This window comes from Psittacula echo, assembly GCF_963264785.1.
Source record: "Psittacula echo genome assembly, chromosome: 7".
Classification (NCBI taxonomy): Eukaryota; Metazoa; Chordata; class Aves; order Psittaciformes; family Psittacidae; genus Psittacula; species Psittacula echo.
The window spans coordinates 60682242-60701355 of record NC_137740.1 but is presented as its reverse complement, the minus strand read 5'-3'; the positions used below and the strand labels follow the sequence as shown (position 1 = coordinate 60701355).

General features: G+C 44.9%; 1 protein-coding gene across 1 annotated transcript in view; it reads right to left on the bottom strand.

Annotated features, from left to right (window-relative positions):
• Positions 1-17419, bottom strand: part of HS6ST1 (heparan sulfate 6-O-sulfotransferase 1) — a gene marked incomplete at both ends in the record, with an annotated part of 187338 nt that extends 169919 nt beyond the window's left edge. The window contains one exon of the mRNA XM_080623489.1: positions 16902-17419. Coding sequence (XP_080479615.1) covers positions 16902-17419 — 518 coding nt within the window. The remainder of the gene's footprint in view (positions 1-16901) is intronic.
• Positions 17420-19114: the final 1695 nt, after the last annotated feature.

Below are 19114 nucleotides of genomic sequence, written 5' to 3'. Positions count from 1 at the left end.
CCAGGAAAAGCCTGAAGACTAAATGGAGATTCTTGGCCAGTGAACTAAGGTACCTCCCAGTGTCCTCTTGCTCCCTCCTTTTTCTACCAGGATACAATCAGACGCAGCACATAAACCAAGTAGTGCTGCCACACACGGCCAGACAAAGACTAGTTGCACTAGAGCCTCTGTCTTCTTGCCAGTGAAGCCAACTGCTCTGAGCTACAAGTTTGCACGAACAGCCCAACCCTTTTTCCTGTCAGAGACATGAGTCCCATTCCATCCTCTCCAGATGAGATCAATCCCATAGCAGCGCTCCTCAGCACGACACCTGATCTCCTGACAGCCGGGTGAGCCATAGCCCTGGTCTGAGCCCTCCCACTGACACAAGGGCTCCGAGGAGAGAGCTGCAAGTGAAGTCCTTTAGAGCACCTCTCCTGAGACCACGAACCACAACTGTTACCGTGCTTGAATTTCATTGCTAAATCATTGAAACTAAACCCAGACTTTACTCATAAATGGCTAAGAATCCTGTGACAGGTTCACTCAGTTCTGTGGCTTCCAGCCAAATAAACTAAGTCCATTTTTCTCAGGTTGAGAGTTAGCTGAGTGCCTGTGATTACAGTTTCCTCCCTGATACTAGACGAATAGAGATGAAGAGGGAAGGTGGCACCAAATGGTCAGAAGAAAAATAAAGAAATTGTGACAGGACGTTTGCTCTGGTGTGTGAGAAAAAGGGTTAATGCAGGGAAGCTCTGTACAGCATTTGTACCGGAGCTCCTGCCGATGTGATGGCACTGTTCTTGCCTCTGAAAAAGACTGCTGTAGCAAGCAAAAGAAACAGCAAATACTTTTGACTCCAGAATACAGCAGAGATGTTCACTAACCTTCCCCTCTGAAGCAGGCTGTAATACTGTAGCTCCTCAAGCCGACCACAACAGGTTTTACCTTGCAATCTTGAGGGTATGTTACCATTTACACTTACAGTATGCCCACGATGCCATGAAACCCGTGGGCATGTTGTTGTCATCCAGCAGGCATGAAGCAGCTCACCCATTTTCACTGAGGCTGAAACACTGCACCCTACCCACGGGAGAAGAGCAAGCATGGGGCAGGCCAAGCAGAGCCATGACCTGCCAGAGATCCACACCCTCGCCTTGCACCAACTTGTTAATGGAGTCATGCCCCTAACAGCACGCACTTCAGACACACCTCCCTTCCCTCCCAACAAGGGCAACACAACACAACAAGGTATGAACCAGAACCCCACCTACAAAACCGTACGAATGTTGAGAAAGCTGAACTCCGTATCTAACGCCCAGCTCCATGTTTATTTCTGGTACGAATGCAGCATCTCTTTCTGTCTTCCTGCCATCTGGTATATCGGAAAGCTGCTCCTGTCTCCTAGGCTAGCTTAACATCCTCATAAAAACTGCTGCAGAGCTGTCACTACAAAGGAAAGGAAAAATAAGAGCACCCAGCATCTGCCCAAGCTACTGAAGTGACTCCCACTGTGACTGAAGTCAAAAAGTCTAATTTCAAAAGCTGGGTTTTGCCTACTCCCCACTCTGTGTGCCTTTGAGGCAACTTTTCTAACCTGCGCAAGTTTAAACATTTTCGGTCCTTGTGTCCAAGAAGCACTTAAATACAAGTTGGGATACTCCTTATATCACAGAATTAAAATGAGATGATCCATGGAGGTTACGATTGCAGTTTTGACACAGCTGTTAACGTATGCTCCAACAATGGTGACACGCTGTACCTGTGTCCCATTCTAGCATCACTATTTGATTTACAAAGAGCGGAAGAGCACTCTGGCATGACGTAGAGGGTAGCTGAAGAAATCAGGAATCATGAGAGGAAGCCCTAACGACATCATTAATGACCTGGCCATTCACCTAGCTGAATTCCTCCATTTAATTCAATCTTACACGTAAAAGAAATAGGGGTCTATTTAGTGCCCTATGGATAGGTGCATTTGCAGAGAGGACATCTGTCACCTAAGAGCATCATTGAATGTACTGACCAGATGGAGATGAGCTTTTAGCACATTAAGCATGTTCTGCATTGATCTAGTGACCTGGGGGCAAAAAGCTCCAGGTATCTCCTTACATGACCTCAAGGCACTGGTCCCAGCTCCATCTCTAGTCAAGCAGAGCACTTACAAATATCACTCTCATGCTTATATTCCTCCTCCCTCTCCTTTGACACCATCTGTGTGCTGAACAGAAAGAAGAACGACTTTGTCAAAACTTGCCTGTAGCCTTCCTATACAGGCTTGGAGGTGTGATTTAAAAGCATGGCTTAGAAGCATGTGAACTTTTATGGAGTTTAAAGACAGCCTGAACAACTAGCCCTTTGTTTCAACCTGCATCATCAAGGAGGGTGAAAAGAGAAAAGATGACGTGACACGTAGTGGAATTCTAACTTTAGCTGTTAGTACATTTAAATTAGTTTTAAATAAGAAGGGCGAAGAAAGGCCAATAACCAAAATGAATTGGTTTAACCAGCTCCTACTCGGAGTTCCCTCACCACTGTAAACACTTGCTTAATTCTTTTCTGGAGCACGAGGCCTATATTCTTAATTGCAGAAATCCACTAAGATTCAGAGTTCCTGTTCTCATCCAGTAACTGGATTTGTTTGAAGGGAGGACTGTTTGCGCTTTATCCTGTGGGAAGTTGTTAACGCCCAGTCATTTCCCCCTCATATTCTCTCCTCACTGACCCCAGAGAGACCACTTCACATGAAGGAGTTCTTCTTTTTGAGACTGAGATAATAAACAGCATGCACTATGCAGTAAGTCCTGAAGTATCCAGGAACTGCACAGCTGACATCTCTGGAATTCACTAGCTCTGCTTCCGATCTAGAGCAGGGCTTTAGGGTTTTTTTTGCACAGATTACAAAATTCTTTTCAGAACAATTCAAGATGTCATTGCTCACGCAGATACAACATCCTGCTTGAGTTCAATGCATCTATTTTAACTTGGTTTGGTTTAAACTTTCGCAAACATCCTAACACAAGCACATACTCCCATGAAAAGAAGGAGTAAAGAGCCATACAAACTCCTCTGTATGTAAGTAATACTACTGACTTCCCCAAGAGAAAGCTGCTCTCGGATCCCTTCTGCACTAAGCAACAGCCTCTAAATCTCGCTTACCCACCATAGTATAGTTGACAAATATAACTGCTCTTTTTGTTCTCATGAGCAGTTATTTCCAGATTTGGGATTGGCTGGGCTTCAATCCAGAAAGCAGACTTCTTATGACAATCCCCAAATAACTTCATAAGTCAGGAAAAATCCTGGTTAGGAAAGGGGCGGATTCATCCTGCCTGAAGTATTTGGCACACCAAGCATCCCACATCTCCCAAACGTTCAAAAAAAATCCATCCTTCAATTTCAATGCGAGATTTCCAGCTGGGTGTTACACTGACAACCAGCGCTTTATCACAGCCAACCACTATCCAGGCAGGCAAACGAGTGCTCATCCAGTAAGTTTTACAAACTGCAGTTGCACCCTTGCTATTGTGATTTATATTGTCATTACAGCCCGACTACACCTCAAGTGTCAAGTCCTCCCTCTCCAACACTAGCTAGAGCACAAGGAAGAAAATGCTCTCATCAAGAAGGCCTTTTAAGAGGAAGCCTCAGGGGGAAGTTATTTCCAAATGGAAGCAGTCAAGCTGCGGACAGTCTGCAAGAAGATTTACTTCTGTGCTTGTTTCAGGTTACTTAGAAAACTGATTTAGATGATCTTTACCCATACCATCGGATTGAGTGCCAGGAAATCTTCTTGCAGTTACGGAGTCCAATCCAAGCTTACTCCTTCATGAAATCCTGAGACAGGAATGACTGTACTGTACAACACTCCTTGGGGTGTGAGCACATGGATGCGCACTCAACATGCACATATAGTAATTCTAGATTTGCTATCCTGGCATATCCCATGGCAAGAGGAATTTGGGGAAAGAGAGGACGCACACATACACATCCCACATATATGCTCTTCTAGAACAACAGCCCTTACGTACCTTTGCTAGGTAGTGGCTTCGTCATCCGTGTTTTCAAGACTGAGAAACTAATGGGATACAAACACGTCTCCACTTTTGTGCAGGCAACCTGTTTCAAAAGAGCTCCACGGTGAACCATGGAACGGATAATACAATAAAAACCAACTACTGTTAAAATACTTCAGATCAGGTGGCAAGTAGCACTTTCCCTGGATGTGAAAAGTAGGTAAAGCTCTCTGCTGCCTTTTGGAGATGATTCCGGGGCTATTCGCAAATACAAACTGACTGCCAGGTACAGCAAGAATATTCCCTTTTTAGGCACCAAAAGAGTTTGCTGCTTTGGTGGCAATGGGTGGGGAACAGAGCACAGTTTCCCCAGGTGTCATGAGAGAAGTAACCCCTGCACTTGAGAGCTCAGCTGTTGGGGAGGAATATAAAACCTGTGCTCAACAGCTACAAACCCCAGGCCCCCACCAGGTATCACCTTACCGTTTAGCAGCATAAAAGCTGGCTGCGCAAATAGTGTGCATAACCCAGTCTTAGCACTGTCAAACAAACTGAAAAGCTTGCCTGAGCAAGCTGGGACAGACACCCGTGTTAAGAACAGTTTCTGCTAGCTTCCCTGGAGTACCTGATAATATGGGCAACAACCTAGCTTTTGTAATACCCAACTTCCACACTCCTGGCTAGGCTTTTTGCTGGGATGGAAATAGGATGGACAATTTCCTACTGCTTTCCAGTCGGTGAAATCCTATTAGAGTACACAAAACTGCTTTCATCAACTGATTTCAAAGGTTCAGACAAAACAAGTGTATTTCTCCCGCTGACAGCTACCGTTATAAGCACTGTGGAAACATTTCAGCTAACTACAGGAATACTTCTTCCCAGGAACTGCCACCACAGTCAGGTTAGCACCTGGATAAAGAACTGCTGGCATAAGCATAAACCTGAGAAACCTTCAGTCATGCTTCTGAGAAAAGAAGTTCAAGGAAGACACAGACATTTGACCCACAGGCCCATGAAAGTGATACGGCTTCAGCCCCGGCCTGAGCAAGCAGGACACACAGAGCCAGCCACCTCCAGGCAGAAAGAACACGCGATTCTTCTCCCTCATGCAACACCATGTTTGGCCACACTGATCCCCTTACCACACAGGAACCTGTATCCCAAACTGAAAAAACCAGAAAGGACGGTGTAAAACCTCCATAGCGCAGCCTCCGCAAGTGAATCCATTCAAAGCACTAATCCTCATTTTTGAGACCTCCACTGAGCTTTGTTTAGGCTTTCAGGGAAAGACACCTTTCTTCTTTAATGCATTGCTTCATCACAGAAGCTGCTATAAGCAGCATGTCAGAGCATGGAAAATCTTCAGGCTGGCTGAAGGCAAACCCATGACCTTTTCAGTTGTCTAAAGGTAGCAAACACACTGAGAAGTTAAAAGTTAGACAGAACTTGCCAAATTATTCTTCCAAGGAGTTGCCTAAATCATAAAAACATACTCACAGCAGTTGCCAGTTGAAGACCTAATTATGTTCTAGAAGCCAGGTTCCAATGCCTTTAAAATTCACTAAGCTGTCCCATGTACTATATTTATCCACCTAGACTTCCCAAGTATCTTTCTTGCACATGGCAGTCCAATATTATTCCTTTAAACAATTACACAGTTTCAGCATCAAATCCTACAGAACTCCCAAAGGCAAAGGTATTTGCTGGAAGGCAAGGTGAGAAATTCAAACTGTATCTTTACCAATATCAATGACTTGATGGTTATTTGCAAAAACCTTTATTGGTAACTAACAAACCATCTAATACCTGAAAATCCTAGTCAATACAAGGTATGCATGGTTTCTTCTTTTTTCCTCATCCTCAGCTGTGGACCGATTAATTCGTTTTTCTTCTATCCTCCAACTTCAGATGCTCCTTTTACAACCAAAAGTTAAATACAAGTCGTCCTGCCATGGAACAACTTCTTGATACTCCCTCTTTGGTGGGAGTCACGTCACTCCTCATGACATATGACCAAACCCAAGTTCATACGAATACAACTGTGGCAGCTGCTTTTCAGGCCCTCCTTAACACACTCAGAAGGAAGAGATCACCTCCAGCCAGCCCTCTCTTCTCAGGAATAGCCAAAGACAGAGTTATCTTTTAAAATCAAAATTCACTTATCATTCAGCGATTTTTGGTTCTTCATGCATGCACATGACCACACCATGACTAAGAAAGGTGGACAAAAACCTTGGTTAAAGAACCAAAAAAAAGCCAAAAAACCAAGGATGGGTTTAAGTGGATTATTTCACTCTCTTCTGACTTTCCATAATTTAACAAAGCCTGTGATGTCTTGCAAGAGTAATAACTCATCCTATTAAATGCATTTTCTCTTACTAAGACAATACAGCTGATTTCACTTCTTTATTAAGTGATTACTTTAGTAGCACCCAAAATGTGAGCAGATTGTTTGGAGCACATTGCAGGACATTTTGGGTATAGGGGACAATTCTGAGCATGGCTTGCACACCACACAGGGAGAAGACTTAAGCTATGGGCATCTAAGCAAAGATGACACAACCTTCACGTAATCTAAGCATCCAACAGAAAAGGACCCTAACATTTCAGCTCCTGCCCCAGCACCAAACAATTGTGAGGATGTCTAAGCAAAACCCCAAGGCTAACCTTTTCCATTGATAACAGCATGCATCATGCGTACAACAGTGCAGGTCTATGAGCTCTTGGTCATGAAAAGCAAGCAAGGAACTTTGCATTTCAACACAGGAAACTTCTCCCTTTGTACACAGATTAGAAAGTGTGACTGAATTCGCCTGAAAATTCAAGGTGTGATGGAACTGGGGACTACTAGCTGACTCAGAGTTCAAATACTACTTCTAGTAACTTGAGAGTGAGAAGGCTTAGTCAGTAAGAGATCTCTGAAGGGAAAGAGAAAGATTTTTTTAAGTTCAGGAAGATAGTATAGAACAAGGTACAGGATGATGCCAACCTGGAGGAAAGTGTTAGTTCAGGAAATGGAAAATAAAGCTTGTTCAGATATCATGAAGAAATAATGCCCTGCTCAGACAAAGCCTGTTCGCAAAGCTCAGGAGAGAGATCAGGATTGAATGCTGTGCCTAAACAATGGCCTGAATACAGAAGGGCAATACTGAGTCATTAGTACTTACTGTAATACCACACTTCAAAAATCAAAGCTCCCAGTAACAACAGTAGGAATCCTGATATACGTAACCGTATGGCTGGTAAAAACACAGAACCTCACTACAACAATGGTGAAATCAATTGTAATGTCTGCGTCCAGCCAGGTCTAAGGCTCTACTGGAGTCAGGCTATGTACACACTAGAAAGATGCTGTTGGTTTTAAATACATATGGAAATCTGGTCAAATAAAGCAAAGGAAAACTTGAGGGCAAAAAAAACGCTCAGGATTTATTTGGAGGTGTTGCAAATAACACCACCAACCACAACTGTATAATCAGTGGTTGGTATATCAGTAAATATACTCAGATGCTTGGAAAAAGTTCCAGTTTTATGCCCCTAGAAGAGATCATTTCCCTACCTGAAAGGGTTCCTGTGCATATTTACTGGCTTCCCTGTACAGTATATGATGGATAAAGTATTTCCCTTAATGGGATTTTAATCTAAATGACCCTTACTGTACTTGCTCCAGTAGCCAGGATCAATCTGTTCAATCTTCCTCCTTGCAGAAGGACTCAACTCAAATCTGTCTTTTCTCTTTCAAAGACCTAAAACAAAGGTACAGGTGGCAAGAAAGTGCTAAAGAACAGAAGAAGGTAATGCTGTCTTTTATGATTTAGGGCATGTTAACAGAAGGGATGGTTGACTGATTGTGATTATACTCTGCAATTCTTGTACTCCTTGCTCTTTCCCCATCTTCACCAGGAGAGAAAACCTGTCAGGAAAGCGGTGAGTCAGCAGGCTGCTGCTGTTTGTGTTAGCTATGAGGCATTGATTTTTTTCCCAACACTTGATAGAGGGTCACAGGTATCCTAACTGAAATCTTTACTGAGAGCAAGGGGGTCACAGCTGGAAGAACTGTTAGTTTAAACAAAAAAGTCAATTCTATTTTTACACTATTTGTTTGGACATTTAATTCTTCTGAGACACCCGAGAGGAAAAAATGCAAAAAAATCCCCAAAAGACTTCTTTCTTTAACCTATTTCATACAAAAAATGGAAAAAAGAAAGCGTGCTCCTCACAAGATCTTCTTTCAAATGTCACTAAATATTTCCTTGTAATCAGCTTATACATGTGTATGTCTTAATTAACACAAGTACTAAAGCTAAAAGATGGAGTAGCTCCCATATATCGAAGGAGTTTTTAGAAGGCAGCACTTTTACTTGTTTAGCTCTTACTCAGAAACCAGTCACCTTTCAGCATACCTGAAATCAGACAATGAAAAGTCACCAGGCATTCTGAAACCCTTAAGCAATGCTATTTGGCCAGAAAGCCTCAGATCACCTTCTTAGCATTTCAAGATTAACATTAGCCAAAAAGGAAATTCAGTGTATTTTAAAAACAAACTGCAAAGGCAGCTCAGGAAGCTCAGAGCTCCCCCCCTGCATAGAGGAGATCCATAAAAGGAATGATAATATTTCAATCTGCAGTGAGGTGTAATCAAAGAATCTCTGCTTAATAGGCTTGAGATTAGTTATGAAGCAAGCACACAGTCAGACCATAAAAAGTTAATTGCAAATCACTGTTTTCTTGTTTAAATTGGCAGGAAATTGTGAAATATTTCCTCTATAAAAACATAGGTGAGCTACTAGGTGGAATTTACCATTTGTAGGCTGAAAGGAAGGAAAGTACAGAGCAAAGTAGTAATAGCATGCTAAGAAACTGGTTGCTTCTGAAGGAGACAGTCACCGGGCAGGAAAGGTCAGTACATTAACGTGGATGTCTGAGATTTATGTCCAAAGCCAGCTTTAGGACAGACCACTTCAGAGTTGTTTTAGGTTGTAAATGAATGTAACACCAGGTGCTACCTACTATAAGAGGTTTTGAGATACACAGGTGAGAGAGCTTTGTAATTAGTACTGCTGAGAAATGCAGGTTATAGTTGGAGGTGGACAAGAGGAGTTTTTTAATCATTTCTGGATGCTTCATCAGAACAGAGATGCCTCAGAATGTTACATATCCTTATCACTACTCAGCCGTTGGAGGGATGAAGCAGCATCCAGCACAGTATATTATACTTCTGAAGCTAAACACAGAAATGAGAATGGACGTGTGCCATTTAATACAAGCAGAAACAACTAAGCCCTGTTAAGTATACGATGTGCTTTTCTTTTGACAACCTCTCTCTGCCTGGACCTTTCCCGAAAACACTTCTTCCAGTCATGAGATATCTCAGGCTCCAGTAGCCATGCATTGGTAAATAGCTCCTCCTTTGGCAGTAACACACAAGACTATCCGAAGCATCCTCTTCGGATCTGAAACTTGACATCCTACAGTACAGAGGTGTTTAAGGCTCTTTGTGGCAGTAATCTCCAAAGGACTCTTCAGAGGGATTCTCAAGACTGGATTTTCAGCAGAGTTCTCCATCACGGAAATAGAAAGGTGAACAAAAATAGATCAAACAGCAATTACAGAAACTGTGTTGCCTTGAATCGACAGTAGTGGTTATTTTTCCTCAACAATTCTACTTTAATTCCTTTAGAAAAAGTAGAGATATTTGTTTGGTTGGGTTTAAGGTCAACCATCATTTCAGAAACAAGAGAATTTGTAATGGACTACTTCAGCTTTGTGTTCCTCCTGTACTTTATATACTCCTTAAGCACACTATCACTTACATCTTTGTTTAGGAAGACATTTGCTTTCTGATGTTTCCCTTCCATCCACACCAAGCAAGGCGCCGTCAGAAAGACAACCTTGACTTGGCAGCTATCACAAGTATGAGGAATTAAAGACCATGCTTCACCTTTGCTTGACAATGCACAATTTCAGTCAATAATGGAAAATTTCTATCTGCTCTAAGACTTCCTGGAAATACAAGCATGAACAAAGGTAAGCTCTGTGGAGTTAGACTATGCCACTTTGGCTGTCTCAGGCAAGCACAAACCCAAGTGTTCACTGACAAAATGTTAGCTATTGAAAGCATTACAACCACAAATCTGGTAAAGCCACTGTCAAATAACTGGAAGTTTAAAACAGAGAGACACCAAGCAGTGACCTTGGTTCTGTGACTGACTGAAGGCAATTGTCCATGCTGCTTTCCCAGTGTGGGATGTACAAAAGCCACAGCCTGTAAGTGACAGCAGGATGTACAGTAGGGAGACTCAGAACATGTGCGTTACATTCTACAAGCCAGATGTTCCTAACAATTTAAAATCAGGTGTGTTCTATCTGTACAGTCACCCCTTGCTTCCAGGTCAAAGCAGCTAAAATACCACAGCCACAACCCCTTTGACTAATCTCTATCATGACTCTTCTGTGCCTCCGCTTGTCACTGTTGCGACTAACATTTGGATTAGGAACATGCTGGCAAGGAGTCATCTAGGACTCTGATGATTGCTGGAAGCATGGGCATTGTGTACAAATGTGACTCAGATATGGCACATCAATTTCACCTCTGAAACAAACTCACGAAGGAGTTTTCTTAACTCTGGGCCTGCATATCCCGAATCATCTTCTAGAAAACAGGTCCCAGGTTACACTCCTCCAATTTCTACCACAGGCAGCCAAAGGCTTCTGCTGAACAAACCCATCAAAGCCTAGGCCTGCAAATCAATGGAGGAAGAAGCCAGAAGAGGAAGCTAATCTCTTCCTCCTTCCCAGAAGAAACAGATGGCCCAGAGGGAAGGCACTACCATAATAATCTCCGAGTTATAACATAATCTCCTCTAGCAGTGCTTTCTTATGAGGTAATAAAACCTCTTGCAGTTCACATACTAATATCCAACTACAAGATCTCCCCCAGTCTCCTGCAGAGAAGAGGCCTCAAAACGTATAGCCAGGTGTGCCCCATGCAGTGACACCGGGTAAAGGCTGCAGCTCTTCCATCACGGAACATCAAACTTACATACTTGAAGATCACACACTGTTTTTCACGTAAAGCCCCTACAACACTAATGAGGCCAAATATCCTTAAATCACAGCAATTCTCCTGAGTCACAGATTTCTTTCAAGATGTGACATAAAGTTCACGAGGTGGCATTGCTCAAGGTCCCAATAATTTGGAAAAGAGAGACATACACGGGAATTGCTCAACAAGCACTAGGGAAAAGGCCTCCAACTGGCATTTCAAAGTGACAAAAGAGGACCTTTCAGCAGGGCCCTGAAAACAGGGCATGGCATTGCTTTGGCCAAGATGTTTCACACAAAAGGGTACAAACTGTCATCTCCAAGGAATAAGCCTCAAAAAATCTGCTTGAACTAGTGTGGTGGAAATAACGCATCAGCTGTGCATTTACAGCGGACCATTCCTTAAAGACTGTCCTTACACTGACAGTATGTATCAAAGCATTCAGCTCAGTTAGGAATAAAACGCAAGCCAGCTCCTTTAAAGTATTTATTTCTGAATTGTTTTTAAAAAAGGCTTTTCTCAGAACAGCACAGATTTTTATTTACAGAGTGGAAAATAAGGGCAAAAAGGCAAAATCTGAGGTCTAGGTAATGAGTGTCTGCAAACTTCAAGGCAGAAAAAACCCAGAATTACTATGTCATGATGCAATTTTTGGTTAAAGATTGATAAGAAGCAACCAAATGCATAGTTTTGCAAAATCAGGTGAGTGTAAGTACACGCTCAAGTAGGGACATATCTAAGGGCACATCCTTTTGTTCTGCCAACAAAAGGAAAAAATAGGAAGACTAATGAAACCTGGTATACTAGCCAAAACTCTGAAGCTCACCTAATACAGTACCTCAAACATAAGGCACCTATTTGAAGAGTTCCAACTTTCAGTTACTATGTCAGGTTTTAGGATTTCCACTATGAAACTATATGGCCCCTCAGAATTATTGGGCTCAGAAAGACCAACCTGGCTTTATGGGTGAGCACAACCAGGTGCAAAAGGTTTCGGATCAGACTAGCAGGCCTTGAAAATACTTCACATGCAAAGAATCAGGCTACTGAAAATAGCTTTATACTGGTATTTTCCCAGCAGTCTTTAAGAAAAACTAGTCTGAGTCAAATTGGTGAGTGGAAAATATGCCCCTTGCTCCCTGCAGACAAGTATTTCACAACCCCCTGCACACACAGATCCACAAAGAACGATAAGCCTAAGCTTTCAGAAAGTGCTAATATTATAAGAGTGATTTGGTAAAGCCTTTCACTTTCAAACAGTTGGTCTCTTGACAACGTGTCTCTGCAGCTCCTAAGCACACATACAATAAAAACCTCATCAAGAACAGATCCCTGCAAAGGGACAGATCTGTGGTTGGAAGCTGTGAAAGTTCACACTTCAGAAAAATCAAACCTAACAAACTGCCGAGCCCTGTTAATTGTTTCTTAAACAAAAACCAAAAACCACAACCCAAAACATAAGCTGTAAATAGCTTATCAGAGAGCTTCTAAACCTTGGACTGATGTATTTAACAGCAGGTTTTACTAACCTGCCATGGGCTTTTTACATAAAAGTCTGTGGATTATGGGTTTTTTTATTTCTAAAGCATACGAAATCTTGAGAAAAAACACTGACATTGGAAAGACGCACATGTTTTAAACTCACTAAGAAATACTTATGTCTTTTTTTTCTGTCCATAGATGAACTCTGAAACCAAACTTGTAGGAGAGATGAGCACAGAACTACACGCACAAAGCCAAGCCTAAGCTAGTGTCTTGAGAAGGCTCATCACAAAGAATAAATAAATCTACCTGGTGCTTGAAACAGCATAGCAGAAGGCAGAGCACGTGTGTGAGAGGGGGAACACAGAGCCAGCAATGCCCTTCCAGCACTTTACTGACTATACGGGTTCTGCACAGCAACAGGCAGCTTGCATGGAACAGTTTTAAAGGAGCTGTATGCCTTAAAATCCTTTCCATGTGCATAATGTGTCTTCAGGAAAATGCCAGCTTAGACACTCTTGTTTTCCTGAGGCAGAAGAAAGCAGCAGGATAGCAACAAAGCCTAGGCTGGGTTTTGGCTTTGTCTTGTTTTGGGGTTTTCTGGGGGGTGGTTTGGGATTTGTTACTTATTTTTCTTTTGAGGGAGTAAAGGAAACATTCCTTCAGCACAGTTTGTTTCTGCAGCACATTACATTAAGAGCCAAGCTCACGCGTGAAGCATCCTACAAGGAACACCTAGCTCTGCTCTTGTCTCGGGAGCAGGGAAGGAGGACACAGCCAGAAGGACACACAACCCCATTTCCTTTGGGGGCTAAGAAGGAAACCTTTCCAACACCTCCAAGGGCTTTCATTCAGTCCTTTAACAAAGGAGACAGCCAAGTTACTAGTGGATCCCTTCGGAGATTTTTCTAACTCTAGAAGCCAAACTAAAGACCCGAGTTTGGCTTTTTTTCCGCGTCAACTGCAGAGAGATTAGATCTCTTGCAGTTTTAGGTGAGATAAATTTAAGGGAGCAGTTCACAGAAAGTGCTTAGCCTCTGCTTTCTGAAATATCATCGTGATGACTCAAGCACACACCCTAGTATTACTGCTGCTGAAAAAAAAAGTCTTTTCCAGCAGTTATTTATGCCTAACAGTAGAAGGAATAAGTAGGCCTCCATTCCCAAAATCTTGGAATTTCCTCTCTACTAAAGGCATGATGAGAACTACACCTAAGAGATTTAACTGAGAAACACAGGTAGCCTCGGAGTTCCCTGGAGTCCCAAGTTTTACAGCCCCCAAACAAATCAATCTCTTTCGTTTACTGGCTGTGTATAAAACACAACATTTGATTCAAGAAGTGCTTGTCCAGAAGTCTCTTGAATACAAAACAGGGAAAGTCACTAGCAGGGGGGTGGGAAGGGGAAGAGAACCAGTAGTTTGTTGTTTGGGGGCTTTTTAAAGAGTCCTGACTCTTTAAAACACCCATCTCTAACGGCTTACTCTATCAATGCAAAAGACAGAAAGAAGGAACAACAAAAGGCACTCTCTGGCAATCTAGGGCTTCTAATCATTAAGTCTAACACAGAACAGCGGAACAATAAAAAGAGCAATTGCATTGTAAATTTATGTACCATGCACAGGTTATGGAACGTAGTGCAACAAGGCACTGTGCAGTGACAAAACCATATTGCTTACCAAGTTAACAGTTTGAAGCTCATGATTTGTACATGTGGTCAATACTGAATGACCTTCATGCTTTCCAACATTCACTAGAAGGCAGATTTATTTGTCATCACAAGTCAGCTGCTTTGTTTTGGGGGGCTAAACATACAGTTGGAAGAAAAAAGGTTTAAACTTTGCATTAGGTAGAACAGGCAGAGGCTTTAAAAGCTGAATTTGAAGACTGTACTCCAAAGCCCAGAGTGGGTAATATTAGAATGTGAGTGAACCCTGCTGGAATGGTGCTTTGCTGCTCCTTTCTCTTTTTCTTGTGAGATATACTTTCATAGCTCAGTTCCATTATAAGACAGTAGCGTCTCTAGCATATACCTTATGTAAAAACATGCCGTGTTTCAACAGAAGAGAGCCAGCATTCACAACAGAGAAATAAAGTTACACTGTTCTTTGTGTAATGGGCATAACACAAGACTATCTTTTTTCCAGCGAAGAAACTCCATCAAATTTCTATTTTAAGCAAGCACTGTCTGCCTTATTCCTAATTTTCTTAGACATGAAATAAGTACGAGTTTGGAGAAGGTGCCTACCAGCACAGGACAACAGAGCAGTACCCTAGGCCAGTATTATTAGAATAAGCAGCAGCTGTTCATTGCACCAAAACCACCCCAGGATACAACGAACAGTAAATTCTGAGTTTTACTTAATAGACCAAGGTGATAAACCGTAAATTATCTAAACCTTCCACATCAGAGTTCTTACACTGCTGAAAAAGTTCTAATTTAGACTTCAGGGAAGTAGAGAGACCACATTAAGCAGAACTATTTATGGCTATGCAGAGACACGAGGGAACAGGCCAGGATTAATTATTTTTCCTGCACACCCCAAAACCAAGAGAATTAAGCAGCATGTAGAAGCTTACAGCTCTTGATGTGCCACAACAAATGGCAAAGAAAATCTTATTTACAAGCATTTGACATGAGGCAATAGGCTTCTGGTTCTCAGCTTCCTCTGAGCTGCAGTAAGGAACTGCTACTTCACAACCTGAAGTGCCCTGTTCTCAGGTACCTCTACAAAATCCCAACTGCTAAATAGGATGAGACAGTTCTATACCGAACACATAGCAGATTTTTAGTATAAAACTGCCAACTGAAGCACACAAGATTCCCAAAACTCCAAGACAACTGACAAAACCACACAAGTCTTTATAGCAGGTTAATGGTTTCCCAGCCAAGTGCCAAGGTTCACAAAACAGCTAATTTTTAATCTTTTTTTCTTTTTTAATCAGATTTGAACTTTGTGCATTTGTTCTTAAAACACTTCACTACAATCTTAACTGCAACCAGATGGGCTAAGGGTATTTTACTCATAGGTGTTTTCAAGTACCTTATTATAAGAGACCAGAGGAAAGCCTGAATACTCAGCCCTTTAGCTACATAGTTCAGCTTGCTGCTTCTGGATCAGGCAGCATGACAGCAATCTGAGCATAGTACTTGGGTGACTAACACTGAAACGGGTTGAAAACAGCAGCAATCATGAGAGAGACAATAAAGAACCCCAGCAATTGCATGCAGCTCCAGTGAAAGAAAAATGAGAGAAAAGCAGTTCTGATGCTAGAACATACTTTCTTAAAGGCCACGTTTCACTAACGGGATTATGCATGGTATTAACAATATACATATAAATAAAGCTTATGGCCTAAGCAAATATTAGCATAAGATCTTGGACACGTTTAAGAATGTAATCTGTTTGCCTTAAAGTTTCAAAGGGTCGTAATAAAAACACTGATGTGTCAAGGAAGGTGTGTGTGCTGTTAAAAACCAGCGAAAATGAAAGGAAAGACACAAAGGTCTACTGAGCTAAAAGAACATAATCTTAGGAGATCTTACTATAATCCATTGTCTTTACCAGAGTACTTCAAACAGAAAATTCCTCTGAAGCTTATAATCTATAGAGACCAAGGTAGAGAAATAATGGAGTAAGAGGGCAGAAATATACTGGGTATTCAACAGGGATGCACTGAGGGGTGCTTTATGATGGCACTCCCTCTTCTCCTGGTGCACAGATGGGGGAGATATAAGGAATATGTACAGGGTAGCTCCTTTCCCCCAAAGATTTCACCTCAGCTGTCCCATCAGGAGTAAACAGCAAGGAACATACAAAAGGCGTTTAAAGAATGCTTTCTGCAACGTGCAAAAAAATTATCAGGCAGACTAGGGTGGGTGAAAGAATGAGGACTGGTGTGCCTCTCGGTTGCACTGGAGAAAGAAAAAGGGGTGCACAGATCATGGCACAGCTGATTACAAAGGCAAGCTTGAGGCTAACGATACAGCGAAATGGGGACTAAAAAGTGGCAAGTGAGGTCTGAAATAAAGACTAAGCGTTCACAAAAGAGAGTAAGTGGCACAAACACATAGGCTTGCTACGGGGTCCACCCGGGCTGCTAGAGCAGAAGACCAAGGGCTGAGGGTGCAGCATACCAGCTCCGTGGGAGGAGGGAAAAGAGCTGAGTATTTGCCTGGGAACGCAGAGGAGAAGGTGCAGGGCACAGCCTGGAGGACAGGAGGGGAGGACGGGACAGGTGAACCAGCTGAGGAAAGGTTCACGACAGGTTGGGGCACGACACATCACCTACACGCTACAACGCACAGGGAGGGGGGCTGCACAGGGAAGGGGCTCGGGCAGGGTGCGCGGCCCGGGGGGGAGCAGCGGCGGGCCGGTACCTGGGCGTCTTGGCGGCGGCGCTCTCCCGGCGGTCCAGCACCCCGGGCACGCAGTTGGTGAGCTCGGTCCAGTCGGCGTGCAGCCCGCAGCTCCAGCCGGTGGAGAAGCGGGAGAAGAGCCAGGTCTCCCGGCGGTTGGGGCGGTAGCAGGTGCACTTCTTCTGCCCGGGACGGCAGTCGCAGGGCACCTCCAGCCGCACGTTTTGCACTAGGTGCCGGCCAAAGGTGGTGCCGCCGGTCTTCTGGATATGCAGGAAGACGATCACGTCCTCGCCCTTCATGTCGAAGGCGAGCTCCCGCTCCAGCTCCCGCACGGGGAAGTAGTACTTCTTCACGTAGTGCGGGTCCGGCGTGGGAAAGAGGTCCAGCTCCTCCGAGTAGGAGCGGCCACTGGGGGAACCCAGGCTGAGCCCCGGCCCCACGTACTGGTACAGGATAAGCATGAAGCACACCGAGACGGCCACGATCAGCAAGAACTTGCTGGTCCTCTCAACCATGGTCCTTCCCGCACGCTTCATGTGTCACCATCTCCCGGGGCTGCCAGCGCTGGGCAGACGGCGGCGTCGCCGGGGGGCGGGCGACGAGAGCCCAGCGCCTGTGCCAGCCGCCTCCCCCCCGCTGCTCCCTGGAGCACAGCCTCCCCGAGGGCGGCGGGCCGGTGCTCGGGTCGCCTCGGCTCCCCGCTGTCCCCGCCCGCCCCGCCGCGGGCAGCGCCGGGAGCCGGGCAGGGGCAGCCAGCCGCTCCGGAGGGGCCGCGGCACAGCGCGAACTTAGGAGAGCGGGGCAGGAGGGAAGAGGAGAGGGACAGAAATGCAGAACCAGCCCCCTCCCGCCCGCCCCCCGCCGCTTCAGGAAGCCAACCCCATCCCGCCGCTGCCTCGGCCGCAGCTCTGCGCCGTGCCCCAGCCCCACCGGCACCGGCGCGGCAGTGCCCGCCCCCGCCGCCGGCTGCACACGGGCTGGGCTCGGCTCGGCCGGGAGCGAGCGCTTCCTGCCCGCGCCTCCCCGCGCCCGGCATGCACAGCGCCGCGCCGCGCCGCACCGCCCCGCGGCCGCCGGGCTGCGGGCACACAGCGAGCCCTGCGCTCGCCCCGCAGCCCTTCCCGGCGCTGCCGGGGCCGCTCCGCTCGCTGCGCTCCCCTGAATCCCGCGGCCGCTTAAATCATTCGCGCTGCAGACCCGGGTGGGCTGCGAGGCGGCTGCGGCTCCCGGGAGCATTCGGCTCTTGCGTCTTTCGCGGGGAGTCTTTGTATGGCACCTTAAAATTAACCCCGATAAGCGAGCCTTGGCGCTCCTCGGGGGCTCGGGTTCCACTCGCTTTTTGAAACAACAGTTATGAGTAACAAAAACGTTTGCATGGGAATAGGAGCAGGGCTTCCCGCATGGATGGGCTCCCGCCGCGGCCGCCACACGGGACACCACAAGCCTTCAGTTGCAATGTCGCAACGGGATGCAACAGGAACAGGCTCCGGTCGCACAGAAGAGGAGGAGGGAGGCTGGCTGTGAGCAGGAACAAGCCTGTGCACACCCATAAGCCACATAATTTGAAATAATGATGATAATAATAAACTCGATGATAATAATAATAGAAGTTGAGGCAACAATCAACAGAGGCGTTATTTACAGAAAACTTTCCCAGCGAAATGCTTCTCACTGATCTGGGTGCAGCAGTACTGCTGCTGCAGAATTCAGTTGCAGTACAGTAGCTTTACCAATGAAGAACCGCATTGGAAGACCCAGGAACTGCCAGGTAGGTAGGTAGCTGCCTTACAGCAAGATCCTCTGCAGGATCTTGCCTGTAGACACCATGACACCGCTGCAGGGCAGTAGTAGCAGGGTGCAAGGAGCAGTATAGTAAGGACCTACACGGGCCAGATGCTGTGCTTAGAGCTAGGCTGAGTCGACTTACCAGGGCAGAGGCTTCTCTGGAAGGTGCTAGAAGGGTTCTGTGGGTGCTCTATCAGCTGGAAGGCAGGTGGGGTTCACCACCACAAAGCGTTGAAGCAACCCCAGAAAATCACCATCTGGTGCCACTCTCCTCTGCCTGTAACAGGAGGATGAAACGTGGCCCCAGGTCAGAACACAGTGAGGCTCAGTGTAACAAGCAATGAGGCTGTAGCTTCACCTAGATGTGAGTTACTGTCTATGCAGAATAATGTGAACGATTGTTAGTTTCTAGGACAAAGTCTCTGACTGCAGTACTGTATCTCCTG